General features: G+C 40.1%; 1 protein-coding gene across 2 annotated transcripts in view; it reads left to right on the top strand.

The window, feature by feature from the left end:
* Positions 1–21,381, top strand: part of STX6 (syntaxin 6) — a 46,456-nt gene that overhangs the window by 9,765 nt on the left and 15,310 nt on the right. For both annotated transcript variants that reach the window (XM_035010569.1, XM_035010570.1), the window contains exons 2-3: positions 11,103–11,272; positions 14,036–14,130. In XM_035010569.1, coding sequence (XP_034866460.1) covers positions 11,103–11,272; positions 14,036–14,130 — 265 coding nt within the window. The remainder of the gene's footprint in view (positions 1–11,102; positions 11,273–14,035; positions 14,131–21,381) is intronic.

Raw genomic sequence — 21,381 nt, 5'->3', positions numbered from 1 at the left:
CGGAAATGACACTGCTTGACTCCTGAAGTTTGAGTCCTAAAAGACTGCCCATATAGCTTGCACCTGCATCTTCCTGACTCGGGACGCAAGGCTGGGGTGTCCGGAGCGAACAAGGAATAAATCCAGCTCCACCCAAGCTGCTCTGCTAGGGAGATCATGTGGAGAGACACAGACCCAGAGACACTACTGAGGAGCCTATGTTTTTGCAGCCCCAGACACTGTGGAGCAGGGACCAGCCATCTCTTCTGTGTTAGGCACGATCTCCTGACCCGCACAGTCCATGGGCATAATAAATGCTTGTTTTACTCCACCCTGTTTTGGGGTGGTTGTTACACAACCACAGTAACTGGAACAGATGCCAATTCAGAGTCTGTCAGCATGATCAAAGAAGAAATGAGGAATCAGAAGGCTGACGGAGTTGCAGCTACACTTATTCTGCAACTTGTTGGCATAGCCGAATGGCAGATTCTGCAAAACCAAAGCTCCCTCATGGCCGAGATAATCCTTCCTCTAGCTTTACTGAGAAACTTGGCAAGATCTAGATAAGAAAACTTGGGGATTTTTATGGACATCTAGATGTGTTGCCTTTAGCCCTAGAGGTTGGTTGTTGGGATGGTGGGCCCTTCCCCATGGTGGAACAGACTAGACTGTTGGACGGTAGAGGCTCAGCTAGCAAATGACAGAGGGCTAGTGTTTGGCTGGCTTCAGAAACAAACTAGGTTAGTTCTGACAGTGTCAACTTTTTATTTATAATGAATGGAATAATCTGGTTTTGAAAGCTTTGATGACTTCATTTTTCCCAAAAGATACATTCTTCAAAGATGTGGACTGTGTTTTCATTTTTGACAGTTGCTTACCAGGAGTTCCCTGGGCATTGAGGCGGATTGCAGTGAGGGACCTTCATTCTGGTGTTCGTGCAGTTTAACCCATGAGGATATGACAGGTTCTTTGATTTTGATAGACCATTTGGTAGACAGCAGGGCAGAAGATCTTCATCCCTAGCATTTTCCAACACTGACTCTTGTTGCCCATGAGCTGTGTAAGACAGAACTGACTTTGGAAACATCTGTAACAGATGTGGCAGCAGAAAATCTGTTTGACTGTTGTAGGGACCTTCTCTGGAGCTAAACCTGTACTTCCTAGGAAAGTAATTAGCAAGTTTTTGGTGAAATGGTGTCAGACAGGATTCCCAGAGCTGTTGGTGAGCAGATGGTTAACCAAGAAGTTTGCTAAGCCGAAGAGCTCCAAAAATTCAAGGTATACCTGGCCCCTCGTGGAAAGTTCTGGGCGTCAGACTTCAGTCATTCCCTTCACATAGTTGAAAGAAAAACCTCAAATAAGTAAACCAGACTTCACAGGAAAAGGAAAGCAGTGTTTTGTGATTTTAACCTTTCTGGAGACTATACACAAATGTGGATCTCTGTTGCCTAAGGAGTCAGCACCTGCTGCTGTCTGGTCCGGGTGCTGCGCTCACATGGGCTGTGCGGAGCCGGCAGTGCTGGGCTTGTGTTTGTGTGGGAAGTGCGTAACTAGCCACTTGTTACAGAAGCAACTCCGTTGCCCTTCCTGAGTGAGTGGTGTGAAGAAAACTCAGTGGGCTCTTCTCCTTCTCTTGTTAAAACCCTCACAAATCTCTTGGGGCGCCTGGGTGGCTCAGTTGGTTAAGCGACTGCCTTCAGCTCAGGTCATGATCCTGGAGTCCTGGGATCGAGTCCCGCATCGGGCTCCCTGCTCCTCAGGGAGTCTGCTCCTCCCTCTGACCCTCCTCCCTCTCATGCTCTCTGTCTCTCATTCTCTCTGTCTCTCATTCTTTCTGTCTCAAATAAATAAATAAAATCTTTATTAAAAAAAAAGCCCTCACAAATCTCAAACAGATGACACTATTATATACTCCCCTGTCTTTTTGTTGTTGTTCTCTGTCCTGTTAATTGATTTACTTGGAATGCCTAGTGATTGTAAATATTTAGTTCCAGATATTTACAAATGGTTCCTAATTGAATGAGTTGTCTCACTAGAGTCTCATGCGTTAATTAGGTGTGGCTTGTGGCTCTTGAAACTGACCAGAAACCCCCAAGTTCTCTTGAAAATTCTGGTTACCATTAATATTTGGCTTAAAAAGGGATTTGTTTGTGACACATGATGTTTTCTACTCTGCTTTCATGCCTTCTTTTTCAGGCTAGCACTAAGCTGAAATGAAATTGGGAAGTGTTTTAAACTTTGAGGGACCCCATAAGCTGCTGTTAAAATAGGATTCCTTGACACATTGCAGGCTCTGGCTTTTCGAGATTTGAACCATGTTCCACTTTTGTAATTCCTTGAAACGTTTGTCTCAGAACTGCAAAATAATGACGACTTTGCCTTTCTTATGTCTGTGCCACTAACTGAAAACCTCTTAAAAAATAAGAGATTGAGAGTGGAATAAGCCAGGTCACTGGCCGGGCCTGTGGGGTGTTGAATGTTATCCTGGGATTGCTTTGCGGCATTTTTCTGATTCCTGCCATTTCTTTGATGTCTTCTTCAGAACGTGCTTAAGGCCTCCTTGGTTTCACTCTGTGCTACTAGAATTGAATCCATCCACGTGCCCCTCCTCCCCCTCAAGTCTGACTGTCAACTCTTAGAGGAGTTGTGGTTATGAAAGTGTGGTCCTTGGATCTCAAGGGGTTCTTGTCCCTTTCACAGAAGAGTCCCTTAACCTAAAACGCTATTCATAATAACTCAGATGTCGTTTGCTTTTTCCGTGGTGCTGACATTTACACGATGATGCAAAAAGCTGTGGCAGGTAAAAGTGCCGGTGCCTTAGCTTAGGTCAAGGCAGTGGCACCAAACTGTACTAGTAGTCACTGTCTTCCTCCCTCACGGTGAAGAAGAAAAAAAGTCATACTCCCTTAAAAATGTTCTTCAGTGAAACAGTAAAAATTAATTGTATCAAATCTTGATCCTCAAAGACACTTTATTTTTAGGGTTATAATTTACCTACAGTAAAATTGATCCTAATTTTTTGTGTACAGTTCTTAAAAATTTGACAAATGGATACAGTTGTTTGTAACCACCACCTCCACAAATAAGATATAGGACAGATCCATCCCCCCTAAAGGTTTGTTTCTCTGTGTCCCTTTGTAGCCGAACTAACATTACTTTGCTCCTTGGTGAGTCACAGGTAAAAACTACACCAGGTGATGTGATGAGCACTGGGTGTTATATGCAACTGATGAATCACTGACCTCTACCTCTGAAACTAATAATACACTATATGTTAATTAATTGAATTTAAATAAAATTAAATTAAAAAAATACTACGCCAGGTGAGTTGTTGCACAAAGGAAACTATTTGCAGCAAATAAGGAGATCACGGGGAATAACTTCCAAAGCTGTGACTCCCTGAGCAAGTGTGGGTGGGTTCCTTTTATTTAGGGTTAGTGTGAATATTTAAAAAGGAGAGCCTTGTCATATGTAGAGGTGGGTGGAAGGTCGCACATGTGCCTTCAGGAAACATGCCTATGCGTACATTTTATGTTATGTAAATGAGGCTTGTTCTCCTCCTTGGGCGGAGAATTTAATAATATAATGAGGCAAAGGTAGTTGTTGGTCATTCTAGAAGTCATTCTATGGTCCATCTGCGCAGGCTTGAGTTGGGGCTTACACTCAAGCTGGTCTGGGTGGTCTGGGTTGGCTGGAGGTCTTGTCAGGTTAATCACTGTTGCCTGAGGGGTTGTGGTTTTCAATTTTTGGCAGTTATGACTAAAGCTACTGTAAGAATTTGCAGGTGGTTATGTGAACATAAGTTTTCATGTCACCTAGAAGTGAGATTGTTGGGTCATATGGTAAACATGTTTAAGAAAGAGGCACATTATTTTCCAAAGTGGTTGTACCATTTTGCATTCCCACTAGAAATGCATGGGAGTTCCAGTTACTCTACCACCTGGTCAGCCCTTCAGCATTGTCAGTCATTTGTGTTAAGCCATTCTCAGTTTGTAGTGGTATCTCATTGTGGATTTAATTTGCATTTTTTCTAATAACTAATGGTATTGGACATCTTGTGTGCTTAGCTATCATCTGTATGTCATCTTTGGTGAAGTGACTATTCACATCTTTTGCCTGTTTCCCTTACCCATCCACCCCACCCCCCCATTTCTTAAAGATTTTTTTTTTTTTTTTTTTTTATTTGACAGAGACAGAGACAGCGAGAGCAGGAACACAAGCAGGGGGAGTGGGAGAGGGAGAAGCAGGCTTCCCGCTGAGCCAGGAGCCCGGTGTGGGACTCGATCCCAGGACCCTGGGATCATGACCTGAGCCGAAGGCAGTCGCTTAACCAACTGAGCCACCCAGGCGCCCCCACCCCCCCATTTCTTAATTGGGTTTGTTTTCTTGCTAAGTTTTGAGAGGTTTTAAAAAATTATATTCTAGATAAAAGACATTGATCAATTATGTAATTCATACATGTTTTCTCCCAGCCTTAGTACACAATTTACTATTCTATGTGACAAACTGAGTATGCGAAAGCACTTTTGCTATATTGTGAAATAAGATGGCTGTCTCCAGGAAAAGCAATTTGTGATTGAGTTACTAGCTGAAATAGCTCATTTTTTTTCCTCCACAGACTCTCATTTTTACTTGAAAGAATGCCTGGCAAACTGACTATTGAGACTTGCACATGTTCTCAAATTTCAAAATTATCTAAAAAGTACTTGAGATATTTTCTCAAAAATGAAGAAAGTGAACCTGTCACTAGAAAACAATTGATAGTTTTTCTGCTGATGATAAAATTAGAGCCTTTTTTAAAAAATAGAATTTTTTAAATTCCTATCATCTTACAGGTTCCTAATAGTTAAATCTCTCTGATGAGACTGGTGGTGATATTATATGATTTAGAATATTGGGTAGTGAAAAGAGTCAGCATTTGCAAGACCTGTAGTACTCAGTAAACTAATACTTTCCAGATGACCAGTATATGTGATAAAATCAAACATGGGTAGGTAAAAGATCCATTCAAAATACAAGGTATAGCAATGGATTGTAACATGAAGAGTTCAAAAAGCCTTTGATACGGTTTCAGGTTCCACATTGCAACTAACCTTTAAGAAACTGCCACTTTGTTGAGTTTTGGTATAGGGTCAAAAAAGAATATGCACAATTATCTAGGGGTGCCTGGTGACTCGGTTGTTAAGCTTCTGCCTTCGGCTCAGGTCATGATCCCAGGGTCCTGGGATCGAGCTCCGCATCAGGCTCCCTGCTCCACGGGAAGCCTGCTTCTCCCTCTTACTGCCTCCTGCTTGTGTTCCCTCTCTCGCTCTTTGCACTCTGTCAAATAAATAACTAAAATCTTTAATAAAAAAAAAAAAAAGAATATGCACAATTATCTAAACAGGCTATTAAAATACTCTTCCCTTTTCCATCTGTCTATCTGTATGAGGCTGGATTTTCCTCATATACTTCAACAAAACATGTCAACAGACTGAATGTAGAAGGAGATATGAGAATCCAGCTGTCTTCTGTTAAACCAGATATTAAAGAGATCTGCAAGCATGTGAAACAGGGTAATTTTTTTTGTTTTAGAAGTTTTATTTTGCAAAAATATTAACATGTAGCAAGTTCACTATACTTGATTACTTGATAAATACTTTTTAAACATCTGTTTGAAATTCTAATATGGTAAATGGGAAAAGATAAATAGTCCACATCAATCTAAGTTCTTTGGGGTCTTCAGTAATTCTGAAGAGTGCAAAGAAGCTCTGAGATCAAAAAAGTGTATGGATTGCTACTTAAGAGAATTTAATTTGAGCATATGGTTGTGTTCTGGGGGTGGAGAATGTGGTATGCCCTGAGTCGTCTTTGGTTTAAGGCTTCTTGTTCTCAAAAAGGAATTTAAATGTACTTTACAGAATTGCTAACTTTTATATTCTTTATTTTTATTTTTAAAAAATATTTATTTATTTGTCAGCAAGAGAGAGCATGCACAAGCAGGGGAAACAGCAGGCAGAGGGAGAAGCAGGCCCCCCACTGAACAAGGAGCCCGATGCAGTACTTGATCCCAGGACCCCAGGGTCATGACCCGAGCCAAAGGCAGAGGCCTAACCGACTGAGCCACCCAGGCACCCCTAATTTTTATCTTCTTTAAAATGAGATATTATAGATACCTCGTTAATCCTGTCTTCTATTATCATAGGTGATATTCAACACTTAGAAGTAAACCAAGTACCTGGTATTATGGGAAGATGTGTACCTCTTTCTTCACCAAATCAGCCAGAAACCTTACAAGAAAGTAAAAACATGTACTTAGTCCCTCCCCTTTTTATGTTAAATAGAGTTTCTCATTAACACTGAAAGTATACGGCTGGTATGGGAGGAACAATGAGAGGACTCTGCTAACCCATAAACTGGGTGTTAAACAGACCTGGGGAGATGTCCTGTTGGCCATATAGGTCAATGATATATTCAGCCTGGCCCCATAGCTGTATTCTCTGTTTTGACACTTTTTAGCTCTCATGGGTATTTTCTAACCGAAATTATTGTAAGTCACCTTTCTTCATTTTGCTAGTGCTTTATCTTCTGGTATTTAAACTGTCAGAGGGAGGGGCGCCTGGGTGGCTCAGTTGTTAAGCATCTGCCTTCGGCACTGGTCATGATCCCAGGGTTCTGGGATCGAGCCCCATATCAGGCTCCCTACTCAGAGGGAAGCCTGCTTCTCTCTCTCTTGCTGTCTCTCTCTCTGTCAAATAAATAAGATCTTTAAAAAAAAAAAAAAAACTGTCAGAGGGAATAGGATGCATGCAGTTTCTGTTTTAAAGTCATAGGCAGCAGACACCCTGAGTGAATACCCAGAAGAACTGGTTAAGAAGTCATTGAAGGATCAAAACAGATCTCTTCGTTTAGGTGCATGAAGATTATAATCTTTGTATACTAGAGACTGTATAATTATAAAATGATTCCTTTTTGGCTTTTATATGCAGTAATACTCAATTATAACATTTAAATTGTGGATATTGGCCCATTGTTAGGCAGCCAATTTTTATTGTTTTTCGTTTTTTCTCTTCTGTGTCTATCTTTATTTGCACTTCTGAAAAGTAATAGTGTCATTCTCACTACACCAATATAGAATGCTACCTCAGAAGTGGTTGGTCTTTTTTTTAATGTGTATCACTTTTATTTATTTATTTATTTTTCCAAGTTTTATTTATTTATTTATTTAAAGATTTTATTTATTTATTTGACAGAGAGACACAGTGAAGTGAGAGAGGGAACACAAGCAGGGGGAGTGGGAGAGGGAGAAGCAGGCTTCCCACCGAGCAGGAAGCCCGATGCGGGGCTCGATCCCAGGACCCTGGGATCATGACCTGAGCCGAAGGCAGACGCTTAACAACTGAGCCACCCAGGCGCCCCTGTTTTTCCAAGTTTTAATTTAAATTTCAGTTGGTTAACATACAATGTAATATGAGTTTCAGTTGTAGAATTTAGTGAGTCAGCACTTCCATATCACACCCAGTGCTCATCACAAGTGCCCTCCGTCATCCCCATCACCTATTCAACCCAAATCCCCTCCTCCCACATCTCCCCTCTGGTAACCATCAATTTGTTCTGAACAGTTAAGAGTCTGTTTCTTGGTTTTCCTCTCTCCTCCCACACCCCGTGCCCATGTTCCTTTGTTTCTTAAATTCCACATGAGTGAAATCATACAGTATTTGTCTTTCTCTGACTGACTGACTTTGCTTAGCATTCTCTAGCTCCACCCATGTCAAATGGCAAGACTTCATTCTTTTTTATGGCTGTGTAATATTCCTCTATACATACGTGTGTGTGTGTGTGTGTGTGTGTGTACATAGGGTAGTTCTATTTTTAACTTTTTTTGAGGAACCTCCATACTGTTTCCAGAGTGGCTGCACCACCTTGCATTCCCACCAACAGTGTAAGAGGGTTCCCCTTTCTCCGCATCCTCGCCAACATTTGTTGTTTCCTGTGGTATTAATTTTAGCCATTCTGACGGGTGTGAGGTGATACCTCATTGTAGTTTTGATGTGTTTTCCTGATGATGAGTGATGTTAAGCATCTTTTCATGTGTCTGTTAGCCATCTGTATGTCTTCTCTAGAAAAATGTTTATTCGTGTCTTCTGCCCATTTCTTAACTGGATTATTTGTTTTTGGGGGTGTTGAGTTGGATAAGTTTTTTTTTTTTTTTTAAGATTTTATTTATTTACTTGAGAGAGAGTGCACAAGAGCACATACATGAATTGGGGGCAGAGGCAGAGGAAGAAGCAGACTCCCCACTGAGCAGGGAGGCCGATGTAGGGCTCGATCACAGGACTGAGATCATGACCTGAGCTGAAGGCAGACACGTAACCGACTGAGCCACCCAGGTGCCCCTGATAAGTTCTTTATAGGTTTTGGATACTAACCTTATATCAGATACATCACTTGCAAATATCTCCTCCCGTGGAGGAGGCTACCTTTTAGTTTTGTTGATTGTTTCCTTTGCTGTGCAGAAGCTTTTTATTTTTATAAAGTCCCAATAGTTTATTTTTGCTTTTGCTTCTGTTGCCTCAGGAGACATATCTAGTAAAAAGTTGCTCTGGCCAGTGTCAACGAGGTTGCTGCCTGTGTTCTCCTCTGGGATTTTGATGGTTTCCTGTCTCAAATTTAGGTCTTTCATCCATTTTGGATTTATTTTTGTGTATAATGTAAGAAAGTGGTCTGGTTTCGTTCTTCTGCATGTGGCTTTCCGGTTTTCCCAGCACCATTTGTTGAAGAGACTGTCTTTTTTCCATTGGATATTCTCTCCTGCTTTGTTGAAGATTAGTTGGCCATATGGTTGTGGGTCCATTTTGGGTTTTCTGTTCTGTTTCATTGATCTATGTGTCTATTTTTGTGCTAGTACCATACTGTTTTGATGATTACAGCTTTGTAATAGAGCTTAAAGTCCAGAATTGTGAGGCCTCCAGCTTTGCTTATCATTTTCAAGATTGCTTGGGCTATATGGGGTCTTTTGTGTTTCCATACATTTTAGGATTGTTCTAGCTCTGAAAAATGCTGTTGGTATTTTGATAGATACCATTAAATGTGTAGATTGCTTTGGGTAGTATAGATATTTTAACAGTATTTGTTCTTCCAATCCATGAGAGTGGAAGTGGGGAAAATTTTTAGAACTTTGTGACTATATCTAATTTGAAAGCATTCTAAATCATAGCATTTAATGGCCTAGTTTCACTCTCTAAACAAGAAACACACTCATCTGCTATATGTATATATTATACATATTTATATTTAAACTAATAATATTAGGAAATCTTCTAATGAGATTTTGAATTTAAAAATGTCTCAGATTAAAGACAAGCTACTCAATGGGAGAAGTATTTGCAAATGACATCTCTGATAAAGGGTTAGTATCCAAAATAGATAAGGAACTGATACAGCTCAACACCCAAAAAACAAATAATCCAATTAAAAAATGGGCAGAAGACATGAGCAGGCATTTCTCCAAAGAAGACATATGGATGGCCAGCAGACACATGAAGAGATGTTCAACATCACTCATCGTCATTCAAATCAAAACTACAATCAAATCTTTGAACGACATTCAAATCAAAACTACAATGAGATAGCACCTCACACCTGTCAGAATAGCTAAAACCAAAAATGCAAGAAACGACGGGGGTATTGGCGGGAATGCAGAGAAATAAGAACCCTCGTGCATTGTTGGTGGGAGTGCAAACTGATGCAGCCACTGTGGAAAACAGTATAGCGGTTCCTCAGAAAGTTAAAAATAGAACTGCCCTACGATCCAGGAATCGCACTACTGGGTATTTACTAAAAAAATACAAATACATTAATTTAAAGAGATACATGCACCTCTATGTTTATTGCAGCATTATTTACAATATGAAAATTGTAAGCAGCCAGTGAATGAAAGCCAAATATGAGAGCAGCCTGAGTGTCCATTGATAGATAAATGGATAAAGAAGAAGTGGTGTATATATATACAATGGAATATTATGTAGCCATAAAAAGAAATGAAATCTTGCCTTTGGGAACAACACGGAACGAGCTAGAGGGTATAATGCTAAATGAAATAAGTCAGTCGGAGAAAGACAAATATATTTCACTCATATATGGAATTTAAGAAACAAAGCAAATGAGCAAAGTTAAAAAAAAAAAAGAAAAAGACAAACCAAGAAACAGACTCTTAACTATAGAGAACAAACTGATGGTTACCGGAGGGGAGAGGGGTGGGGGGATGGGGGAAATAGGTGAAGGGAATTAAGAGTACACTTATCATGATGAGCACTGAGTAATGTATGAAATTGTTGAACCACTATATTGTACACCTGAAACTCATGTAACACTGTATGTTAACTATACTGGAATTTAAAAAAAATTTTTAAAGTCTCAGATTAAAATACCTCCCTCTGAAAGACTAGCTGCATGAGTAACCCGTTCCTCAACCCTTTTTACCCTCACCACCCCTCCCCCCACCCCAAGAAAAGGAAAGCTGTGTTAGGACTTGTACATGTGAGTATAAATTACTATCACACCAAATGGCAGCATGTGTGAATGTTAATGGCACTTTAGTTAATTTGTAGGATTGCTGCTTATATGACTTTTAAGTATAGGCTGTTCAGAGAAAGATTAAATTTTGTCCTCAGATAAACCTGATATAGCTATTTAAATAGTGACTATTTTATTCCGAAATCAGCTGAGAACATAATACTGTTATTTTTAAAGGTTTAAACTTTGATATTTGTTCACAAAGAGCCTTCTGTAAAGATCTAAAAACACGGGCGCCTGGGTGGCTCAGCTCAGTTGGTTAAGCGACTGCCTTCGGCTCAGGTCATGATCCTGGAGTCCCGGGATCGAGTCCCGCATCGGGCTCCCTGCTCAGCGGGGGATCTGCTTCTCCCTCTGACCCTCTTCCCTCTCATGTGCTTGCTCTCTCTCATTTTCTCTCTCAAATAAATAAATAAAATCTTTAAAAAAAAAAAATCTAAAAACACTTTTGGGAGTGGTAGTTTGCTGAAGATGGTATGTGATCACAGGTGTTAACTTAGGCAGTAGTTGACTTGTTCCTGGAACATGTTGTCTGTGATTTCAGTCCTTTCCCCTTACCTTGATTACAGAGAGGTACAGAAAGCAGTCAATACTGCCCAGGGATTATTTCAGAGATGGACAGAGCTCCTCCAGGACCCTTCCACAGCAACGAGGGAAGAAATCGACTGGACCACCAACGAGCTGAGAAACAACCTGCGGAGCATAGAATGGGATCTCGAGGACCTCGACGAGACCATCAATATCCTTTTCTATGGTGCCTATGCCTTTGGGGTCGATAGAAAAGTGAACACGTTTTTATCCTCATTTCTCAAGTTCGTTGATAAGATATTTCCTTTTATAATGATTGATACTGCTTATATTTGTACCATGACACACTTGAAATACTTGCCCAGTAAGCCAAGGGGCAGGGGCCACCTTCTTCTACAGTGCATGATAAATCCGGCAACACGGAGACAATGTGGTGCAGTGGTTATAAGCTCGGACCCTGGAGGCAGACCGTGTGTTCAAGTCCTGGCTACACCAGTTACTAACTTTGTGACTTTGGGCACCTTGTTCTCTGCTTCAGTTTCCTCTTCTGTAGAAAGTTAGGATAACAGTAGTTACTGTCTCATAGGGTTGTGGAACATTGAACAGGTAAGTGTGGGGCCTGACACGCAGTGAGCTGCTGTGAGTGTTAGTCACTATTCCGTAGAGGTGTATACAGACCAGTGTCCTACCTTGTTAATTAGAAATCAAAAGAAAATCCTTTTGTGGACTGTCTTTTTTCTGTTCACGAAGTGATGTGTTACAACGCCAGTGTCCATCAGAGAGCATTTTGTACCATGAAACTGCATTTAGTAAAAGCAGATCTGTTCTGTTAAGTCATGCTGTTGAGGGGAGGTACACTGACCTGCCTGGCGAACCAGAGAATGATGGCCTTTTTTCAGCTGGAAAAATTCCAGTTAATCAAAAATTTTGAAGATATGCCAGTTGCATGTTCTCAGTTCTCTCTAGTTCTCTCTGTAAGTGTGATCTAGGAAACCAGCTTTTCAGGTTCATATGCAGTTAATAAGTGGAGGGCATAATCTATTTATAATATTTCTATTCATCATATGACCCTGGGTACCTTTTAAATTATTTTAAAAAGTATATTGTTAAAAATTAGTGGAACAAAATGTGTGAGAAGGTGGGATCAAAAACACAGGTACAGGGAGATACCTTGAGATAGAGGGAAGAGAAGATTGGGGAGACAGAAATTGTGAGAGAAGGAGGACAGAAGTGTTAACAGATACACACACACCTTGGAGATACTGTGGTTCGGTTCCAGACCACCACAGTAAGGGGAGTATCGTGGTCTCAGTAAAGCAACTCAAGTGGGCGCCTGGGTGGCTCAGTTGGTTGGGCGACTGCCTTCGGCTCAGGTCATGATCCTGGAGTCCCTGGATCGAGTCCCGCATCGGGCTCCCTGCTCGGCAGGGAGTCTGCTTCTCCCTCTGACCCTCCCCCCTCTCATGTGCTCTCTCTCATTCTCTCTCTCTTAAATAAATAAATAAAATCTTTAAAAAAAAAAAAAAAAGCAACTCAAGTGAATTTTTAGGGTATCCTGGTGCATATAAAAGTTATATCTACACTATACAGTAGTCTGTTAAGTGTGCAGTAGTGTTTTGTCTAAAAACAATGTATATACCTTAATTTAAAAATACTTTATTGCTGGGACACCTGGCTGGCTCAGTCAGTAGAGCGTGTTACTCTTGATCTCAGGGTTGCAAGTTCAAGCCCCACGTTGGGTGTAGAGATTACTTAAAAATAAAATCTTTAAAAAAATACTTTATTTTATTTTTTTTTAAGATTTTATTTATTTGACAGAGAGACAGACAGGAAGAGCAGGAACACAAGCAGGGGGAGTGGGAGAGGGAGAAGCAGGCTTCCCGCTGAGCAGGGAGCCCGATGCGGGGCTCGATCCCAGGACCCTGGGACCATGACCTGAGCTGAAGGCAGACGCTTAACGTCTGAGCCACCCAGGCGCCCCTAAAAAAATACTTTATTCCTAAAAAAGTCTAGTCATCATCTCAGCTTCCAGCGAGTCACAATCATAGATCACCATAACAAATATAATAATGAAAAAGCTTGAAATATTTTAAGAATTATCAAAATGTGACAGAGACATGAAGTGAGCAGATGCTATTGGAAAAATGGTGCCCATAGACTTGCTCGACACAGGGTTGTCAGAAGCCTTCAACTTGTAAAACACAATGTCTGCTAAATACAGTAAAACAAAGCACAATAAAACGAGGTATGGCTTTGTATTCATCATTCATTCAGCAAATAATCATTGAGTGTACCATGTGCTGGATATTTTGTTAGTTACTGAGATTGGATTGATAAAGCAAAACAGTATACCAGCCCTCATGGAATTTATGGTGGGGAGTAGTGAGGGGCTCAGGGGACAGGGGAACAGACATTAATCAAATAACACTATGTATTTGCAGACTGTGAGAGAAAAGACCAGAGAGCCATGCGAGTGTCTGACATGGGGCAGCAGGACCAGGCTGGGAATAAGGAGATTGGGGGAAACTTCAAAGAAGCCTTAACCTCTAGATTAATAAGCAGGATTAGCTTCTTGACATAAATGGAATGGTTTGGAACAGCAGATGAAAAAGGCTTGCAAAGCTGTCATGGGAAAGATGATCTGAAGTCAGAAAAGAGTAAACAAAGAGTGCTGGCAGGCATCTGGAAGAGCCCAGCTCAGCCGTGGTCAGCCTGCCATGCATGGACTTGTAGTGAACCCAGTCAGGAGGGGCTGTGTTTCTTAACCTAGTGGGTCTTCTCCACTCGGAGGCACAGAGATCCTCATAGCTGTGGGAAGAGAAAGTTTGAGAATGATGTGTGTCAAGTTGACAGTGTTTTAAGAAACATCGAGCCAGATCTTACTGCTTACCTGTGAGAGATTTTGTGGTTTAACATGATGATGTTTGTTAGGTTTTTAACGATGAAATTGCTTTCCCTTGACTTTTTGACCCACGCATAGTTGAAGCAAACCCTAGAAAATTCAACCTCGATGCAACTGAATTGAGTATAAGAAAAACCTTCATCACAAGTACTCGGCAAGTTGTCAGGGTAAGGAATATGGTCTTACTGTGTTATTTGTGCAAAAAATAGCCACACTTCTTAGAACTTTTTTTTTTAATTGTAAACTAATAGGTCAACTCTGAAACCACTTTTTAGTATGAATTAAGTGCCAGTTTTCTTCCTAATTTTTCTGATTCAAATAAAGAAATCTGTTTGTAGTATTGTCTAGTTTATTTCTTGGAGCAAAAATGAGAGTAGATGACCGGCTTTGGGGAGGTTACTTGTCCATAGCTTTTGTTTCTCCAAACCAGTTATCTTTTTGCCTCTTTATTTCTCAGTATACTGTATTTTTGGACAAAAGGAAGAATTACTATTGTAGAAACCATTTGGTTTCTTGATTGATTGGTAATCACTTTGCATTGTGAAGAGTGACTCTTACCAGGTTTGGATAGCGGCCTCTTCCACCATCTGAATTGCTTCTGGAACCTTTGCAACCCATGTTACTGACATTTCCATATACAACTGCTTGACAGCCTTTCAGGAGCTGTCCAGAGCAGCATCCATCAGAGTGCAAAACACCAATCCAAGTGAACAAATCTCTAGTCTCAAATTATATAGCTAATAACCTATTGTTTAAAAAAAAAAAAAACTAGGAGAAAATATCATTTAAGTCAAATCTTATCTCCTTGAGATATGTTTGTATTTTGAAACTATATGGCTAAGCCATTTGATTAGCATAACTAGATGTAAGAGAACCAGCTGTCTTTAACATATGTACTAGAAAGCAGCTTCCTTGAATAAAGAAACTTGGGATCATACCAGCGCTAACATATGGCTTTTTAGGAGTCATCTCAGGCAGGAACCTTGGTATGTGTTTGCCAAAGACTTTATGTCATGTGATTTCCTTTTGAAATTATTTCAAATCGTAGGTTATCACTGAACTTTAATTCTTGTGTCGTCTTTTATTCATTAGTTGCCTTTCTATGTGTGTGTGTATAAATTATTGTTAAATAAGCCCATACTTTAATGGGCCAGTAACCTTTTGGGACCTAAGTACACCATCTATATGCACTGAGCATTTGTATTAGACACTCCTAATTTCTAGCCAGTTCAGAATGTTATTCTGACAAGAAAGCCCCTTATTCCAAGAAGGTAAGTCCCCAATTATTTATTTTATAAATATAGTTTGCATTTTTATTTTTTGTAATAGATTTTCTGAAAGACACTGCTGTAGAGGCTGGTATTTAAATAGCGCTGGCAGTGAAGCATAAATTCCTGAACTCAATCACTGTGTTTGTTCTTTTTGCAAGATAGTACTTGTAAATTTTGCAAATTGAAATTCAGAGGTAAATATATTGAAAGTTAAGTTAGTTGGTATAATTGCAAGTAGAAACCAAAGTTCATTTTCTAATACTTGAAGAGGTTTTTAAAGTACATTCTTTGAAGGAAGTATTCTTTTTTTTTTTTTTTTTTAGATTTTATTTATTTGAGAGAGAGTGAGAGAGAGAGAGCACAAGAGGAGGGTCAGAAGGAGAAGCAGATGCCCCACTGAGTGGGGGAGCCCGATGCAGGGCTCGATCTTGGGACTGTGGGATCATGACCTGAGCCCAACGCAGATGCTTAACCGACTGAGCCAACCAGGTGCACCTGAAAGAAGTATTCTAAATCAAGTCCATATTTCATATATAGTGTTGCAGTCCTTCTAGAGTTGAAGTCTAAAGCATACTCAACTGTATAATCCAACTGAGTATTGTAGAGTTTTTAATCATTCTTGTTTTAATTATGACCCCTTTTTCGGAAGCTGTTATTGTTTGCTAGTTGTAGGTTAGCAGTATGTAACTGAGCTTTTGCTGATCTCATTTTGATAAATTCTAATTGAAGTCCTATAAGAAGAGAAGGAGGTAGTAATGATGCCAACTTGATTTTTTTTTTAAAGCACCCTGTGTTGATTGACTATTATTGCATTTAGTTAAGCAGCATTTGTATACAGAGATCTCTGGGTTCTAGTTGGAGGAGATAGAGTAGGATCAGAGAGTTAGCCAATTTGGGAAACGAGACCTAAGACTACACTCTGATTTGGGATTTGTCTTTCACAAGCTCACGTAAACTCCTCTGTTAACCATTATCAATAGGTTTTCATTTAGTTGCTCTAAACAGAATACATTTGGATCCACAGCTGATGCCAGGGGTGCTTTCTCCTTCATAGGCAGGAGAATCAGTGATAAATTGTGCATTTGTGTGTGTGGTTGCTGTCTCTGAAGAATTACATCTTTCTCTTGTTTTTCTTTCCAATTAACGTCCATTGGTTTTGCTTTTAGAAGCCTTCCTTGTTTTAAGAGTCTTGTTTTCCCAAGTGTCTTTTAAGGTTGTACAGTTTAGTAAGTTTTGCTGGCGGTTTTTACTGAAGAAAGCAAAATATTCTTTTGTGTGTGTAAATAGCCTTTGATAATTTTGAAGTAATCATTTTTACATTTATGGAGTTATCTACACAACAGCGATTTTGCATATGGAATTTTTCTGTTGTGGAAATATGTTCCAGGAGTGACCTCATTTTAATTTAGTAGCAAAAGGCTTTGCAGTGTGTGGCAGAGGAATACGGGGGGTGAGCTGTTAGGAGACCTGAGTTCTAGGCTCATCCGTGACCTTAATAAATTTTCATCATGGCAGGTCAATTAGCTTCTTTCACTCTGTGTTTTCTTTATCAATTAAATGGTCCTCACAGACATTTTCTAAATTTAACTTTCAAAGGAATGAGAACTATACATCCCTGGGGGGGGGGGGGGATCCCATCTTGTTCCAACCCAAGAGTTGTTCACATATCATTCTAAGTCAAGACAGACATGGTTAACCAAAAAGGATGAGGTGTATAGGGTGTGAGACCTCTTAGTGTGAAGTACTGGGGGATGTATAGTGTCCCATTCACTCAGTTCGGAAGACACCATGAAATGGGAACAGGAGCGTAGATAACCAGGACATTTATTGCTCTTTTGGCAGACAAACCAAATTGTATTGGTACTGCTTCTTGACTGCTGGTTCTAAACTTCATGTGTTAGAAAGATGATTGATTATGTTTTTGGCCTGATGGGTTATTATAGAATGTTTAAAACTGTGTAGTGACTTAGCTTAAAATTCCAAATCCTAATAAGAAGGTAGTCTGTTGCATGGTATCTTACAGCTTTTAACGTCCATAGAAAAAATGCCATCCTGGAAGTGAAAGCCTGGTGCTTTACCTGCTGCCATGGCCACACACAGGACGCACAGCACACAGCTGTTGGGGAAGTCATGGCCATCAGGGCTAACCGCCCCTCCCCCACACACATTTATTAAGCAGAAACTTTAAAAACTGGGACTTTTAAAATATCTATTTCATTAAAGTAATGCATGTTCATTAAAGAAAATTAGAAAAATGTTAATAAGAGGAAAAGCTAGAAAAAGAAACCTAAGCTCAAAATAATAAATACCAAACTTTGTTACATTTTCTCATTTTGTTAATGCATGACAGTTGTATTTTTACATAGTTGATCATACTGTTAAGCAATCATAAGCATTTTTAATTTTTTTTAAATTAAAGGTAATCCATACTTGCTGTTTTTAAAATGCAAGTAATTTTGGGCGCCTGGGTGGCTCAGTTGGTTAAGCAGCTGCCTTCGGCTCAGGTCATGATCCTGGAGTCCTGGGATCGAGTCCCGCATTGGGCTCCTTGCTTAGCAGGGGGTCTGCTTCTCCCTCTGATCCTCCCCCCTCTCATGTGCTCTCTCTCTCTCATTCTCTCTCTCAAATAAATAAATAAAATCTTAAAAAAAAAAATGCAAATAATTTTGCTGTATGAGAAAGGTGAAAATGCCTCCCGCCCATTCTGTAATTCCACTCCCTAGAAATAATCACTATTAACAATTTTACATATTATCTCTAGCCATTATGTGACCCTGAAGTAGACTCTTAAAAGAAATGACATATTATTCTGGATTTACTCTAAGTTACTGTTCTCTGGTTTGGACCTGCTGCTTATTTCTGTTTTTCTTTCATATTATAAATAACACTGCAGTGTACATCTTTGCTTTTTTGGGGGGGGGGTATATATTTTACTTTTTTTCTTTTTAAGATTTTAAGTAATCTTCACACCCAGTGTGGGGCTCTAACTCGCAACCCTGAGATCAGGAGTTGCATGCTCTACCAACTCAGCCAGCCGAGCACCACTTTTATATTGTTTTCTTAAAATAAATCCTGTTAGTGGAGTTGCTAGGTCAAGGCCGTGAATATTTGATACAAATATCACAGCTCTTGATACAAAATGTCAGGTTTTTTCAGAGTCCAGTTTACCTTCCAGCCATTGTTCCAGAACAGTAGGGTTTTGTGGGGTTTTTTTACATTTTTATTGAAGTATAACAATAGAGAAAAGTACATATATCCCAAGTATACAGCATGAAGAGTTTATAAGCTGATTCACAACCATGGAAACGGCAACCAGAAGCATTCCAGAGCATTCCCAGCACCCCCTAGAAGCTTCCTTGTGTCCCTTTTACAGTCTTTAATTCCCTGCTCATTGTCCTGACTTCTAACAGCAAAAACACATTCTATAGCTGAAGTTCAAAGTTTAATCGAACTTCAGTTACTTTTTCCATAGCCGTGTGTTGATATTTTCATTATGCAAGTAATGTTTATTGTTTTGAAAAATACTATTATAAAATGTATTAAATGCGTTTTTAAAGCATGTATTATCCATACCAATGAATATTTCAGATATTTCTCTGCATAGTTAATAATATATATAGGATTGCACTATTATTATTGTTTGATTGAATATCCAAATGTCATCTTAAACTCTAATTGGTAATTGGTAACAGGCTCACTTTAAGGCTTCTAGAATCTAAAAAAGAGCAGCTCAGACTTCAGTATTCATAAAACTCACCCAGGGACTTGTTAGCTGTACCTTAGAGTCTGCCTGAGTAGGTCTGGGTGGGGTTCAGGGACCTGCATTTTTTCTTTTTCCTTTTTTTTTTTTTTTTAAGATTTTATTTATTTTGAGAGAGAGTGCAGATGCAGGCAGGGGCAGGCAGAGGGAGCGGGAACGAGAGAATCTCAAGCGGACTCCACGCTGAGCGCGGAGCCCTCAGGGGCTCAGTCTCACGACCCTGAAATCATGACCTGAGCCGAAACCAAGAGTCAGACACTTAACCAGCTGAGCTACCAGGTGCCCAAGGGACCTGCATTTCACCTCAGGTGACTGACTCAAGCATATCTCACACATTTAAGAAATATGACTTATATCACTGAATTCCCTTTGTATTTTGTGGCAGATACTTTCTTTTACTAAGTATATTTTTCTCAGTTTCTATGGGTGGCCTTTTTTTTTTTGTCTTTGAGGTTTGCGAATGGATGAAATAGGTAGAGAATCCTAGAATTTCTGGGTCAGCTGGACCCTAGACGGAGCACCCCTCAGATGCGCTGCCTACCCAGTGTCATTTCCAAGGGCTCATGTATCCTCTTGTTAAAGGCCCCCAACAGCAGGGAGTTTGCTCCTTCTGGATGCGCCATTTCTTATCTGGGGCAGCACTGGTACTTTGTGACAGGTTATAGTAAAATGATCTCTTTACTTTTGCTCTGCTTAACATTTTTTTCTGCAGAAAAACCAAAGTGAGCTTCTAAAACATGAACCAGAATACTCCATGGCCCTGCTTAAAATACCTTAAGGCCTTCCCATTGCCTTTGCACAGGGGCCTGCGAGCTATATAAGAACAGTTTTACATTTTTTAAAGGATAATTAGAAAACACACACACAACAAAGAGTATATGACAGGGACTGAATATTTAATATCTACTCCTTATCAAACAGAGTTTGCCAACCCCTGCCTCAGGATAAAATCTAAGCCCCGTGTTTTTGGCCAGCCTTCTCTTCTTTCCCCCACCCCTGAACACACAGTTGGCTCCTCCAGCCTCCCTGGCCTGCCTTCTCCACAGCTAAAGGTGCTGAGCTTTTTCCTGCCTCCAGGCTTTTGTACTTGCTGTTCCCTTTGCCTGGAATTCTCAGCCTCTGGCTCTTTCTGTGGTTGGCTCATTCTTGCCCTTCCGATCTCAATTCCAGTGTTACCCCCATCCTTCTAAAGTGGTGTCCTTCACCCACTCAATCCCAGCCCTGTGTGTTCCCTTCCTTCCCAACACAGTCATCAGCTTATTGACGTGTCTGTGGAATTACTGTTTGCCCCTTCCTCACCATGGTACCCTCTCCACGCGGGCAGGGGCCTTGCCTGTATTGCTCACTGCTCCATGTGGGCACGTATTAGGCTTTAGGGAGCATTTGCCAAACGTAAAATGGGCACTTAGAAAGTTGGAGCAAGGTGGTTATTACTAAGACTCACCACAGTAGGAATTACAAAAACTGTGGCACTGTCCGATCTGCTGTTCACCTGTCACGGGTCTTGGAAGAAGTTTCTAAGAGCCTAATACCTCAAGGTTTGCATCTATAAAATAGCCTACTTGCCAACAGAAAATTGTAATGTATTGTGGCAGCCTTTTTTTCCCCCCAAAGATAATTTGTATTACAGTAATTATGTATTCAGTTCAAATCATTTTAAAGTATATTGGGTTGTGGTTAAATATAAGAAAAAGCGTTCATATTTAATAGTGTTTTGCTTTGGGTTAAGTAATGGGTCCATTCATTTTTCTTTCCATACAAAATTATTTTTGATATTGCTCTAGAAATTCACTCTTGTGTTAGAAATAGTCTATACTGGGGGCGCCTGGCTGGCTCAGTCGGTAGAGCATGTGACTTTTGATCTTGGGGTTGCAAGTTTGAGCTCCACTTTGGGTATAGAGATTATGGGAGGAAGGAGGAAAGAAAGGGAAGGAGGGAAGGGAGTCTATTCTACACATGAATCCAACTCAGAAATAAAATAAATAAAATAAGAATACTAGAAAGTGTTCTCTGGTATTTAGTGGTAAACAGACTTGATCCTAAAGTGTGTGGTTTTTCACATGCATTCTGTTTGAAGATGCTAGCCCTTGAGCACAGACTTCTGTGTTTGCGCCGCAGGATTGCCATTTACTGACTGTGTGACCTTAAGAAAGTATCTTAGCCTTTTTAAATCTCAGTCTTCTTACCTGCAAAATGGAAATAATAGCAGCTTCACAGGGTCGTTGTGAAAATTCCGTGGTATCTTGTGTAAGTGTACCACGGTGTTGCGGCCTCTGGTAGGTACCCAGGAAATACGAGTTCCTTTCCCCTTTCTTCCTGTTTGAATTCAGTGTCTAGGTTACTCCCTTTTGAGGGAATATGAGTCTATTTTATTTCCTTTGTTTTTG

This window comes from Mirounga leonina, unplaced genomic scaffold, assembly GCF_011800145.1.
Source record: "Mirounga leonina isolate KUSES-001 unplaced genomic scaffold, KU_Mleo_1.0 Mir_154, whole genome shotgun sequence".
Classification (NCBI taxonomy): domain Eukaryota; kingdom Metazoa; phylum Chordata; class Mammalia; order Carnivora; family Phocidae; genus Mirounga; species Mirounga leonina.
Note: the sequence above shows the minus strand (reverse complement) of the source record. Positions and strands in the feature narration are given on the sequence as shown.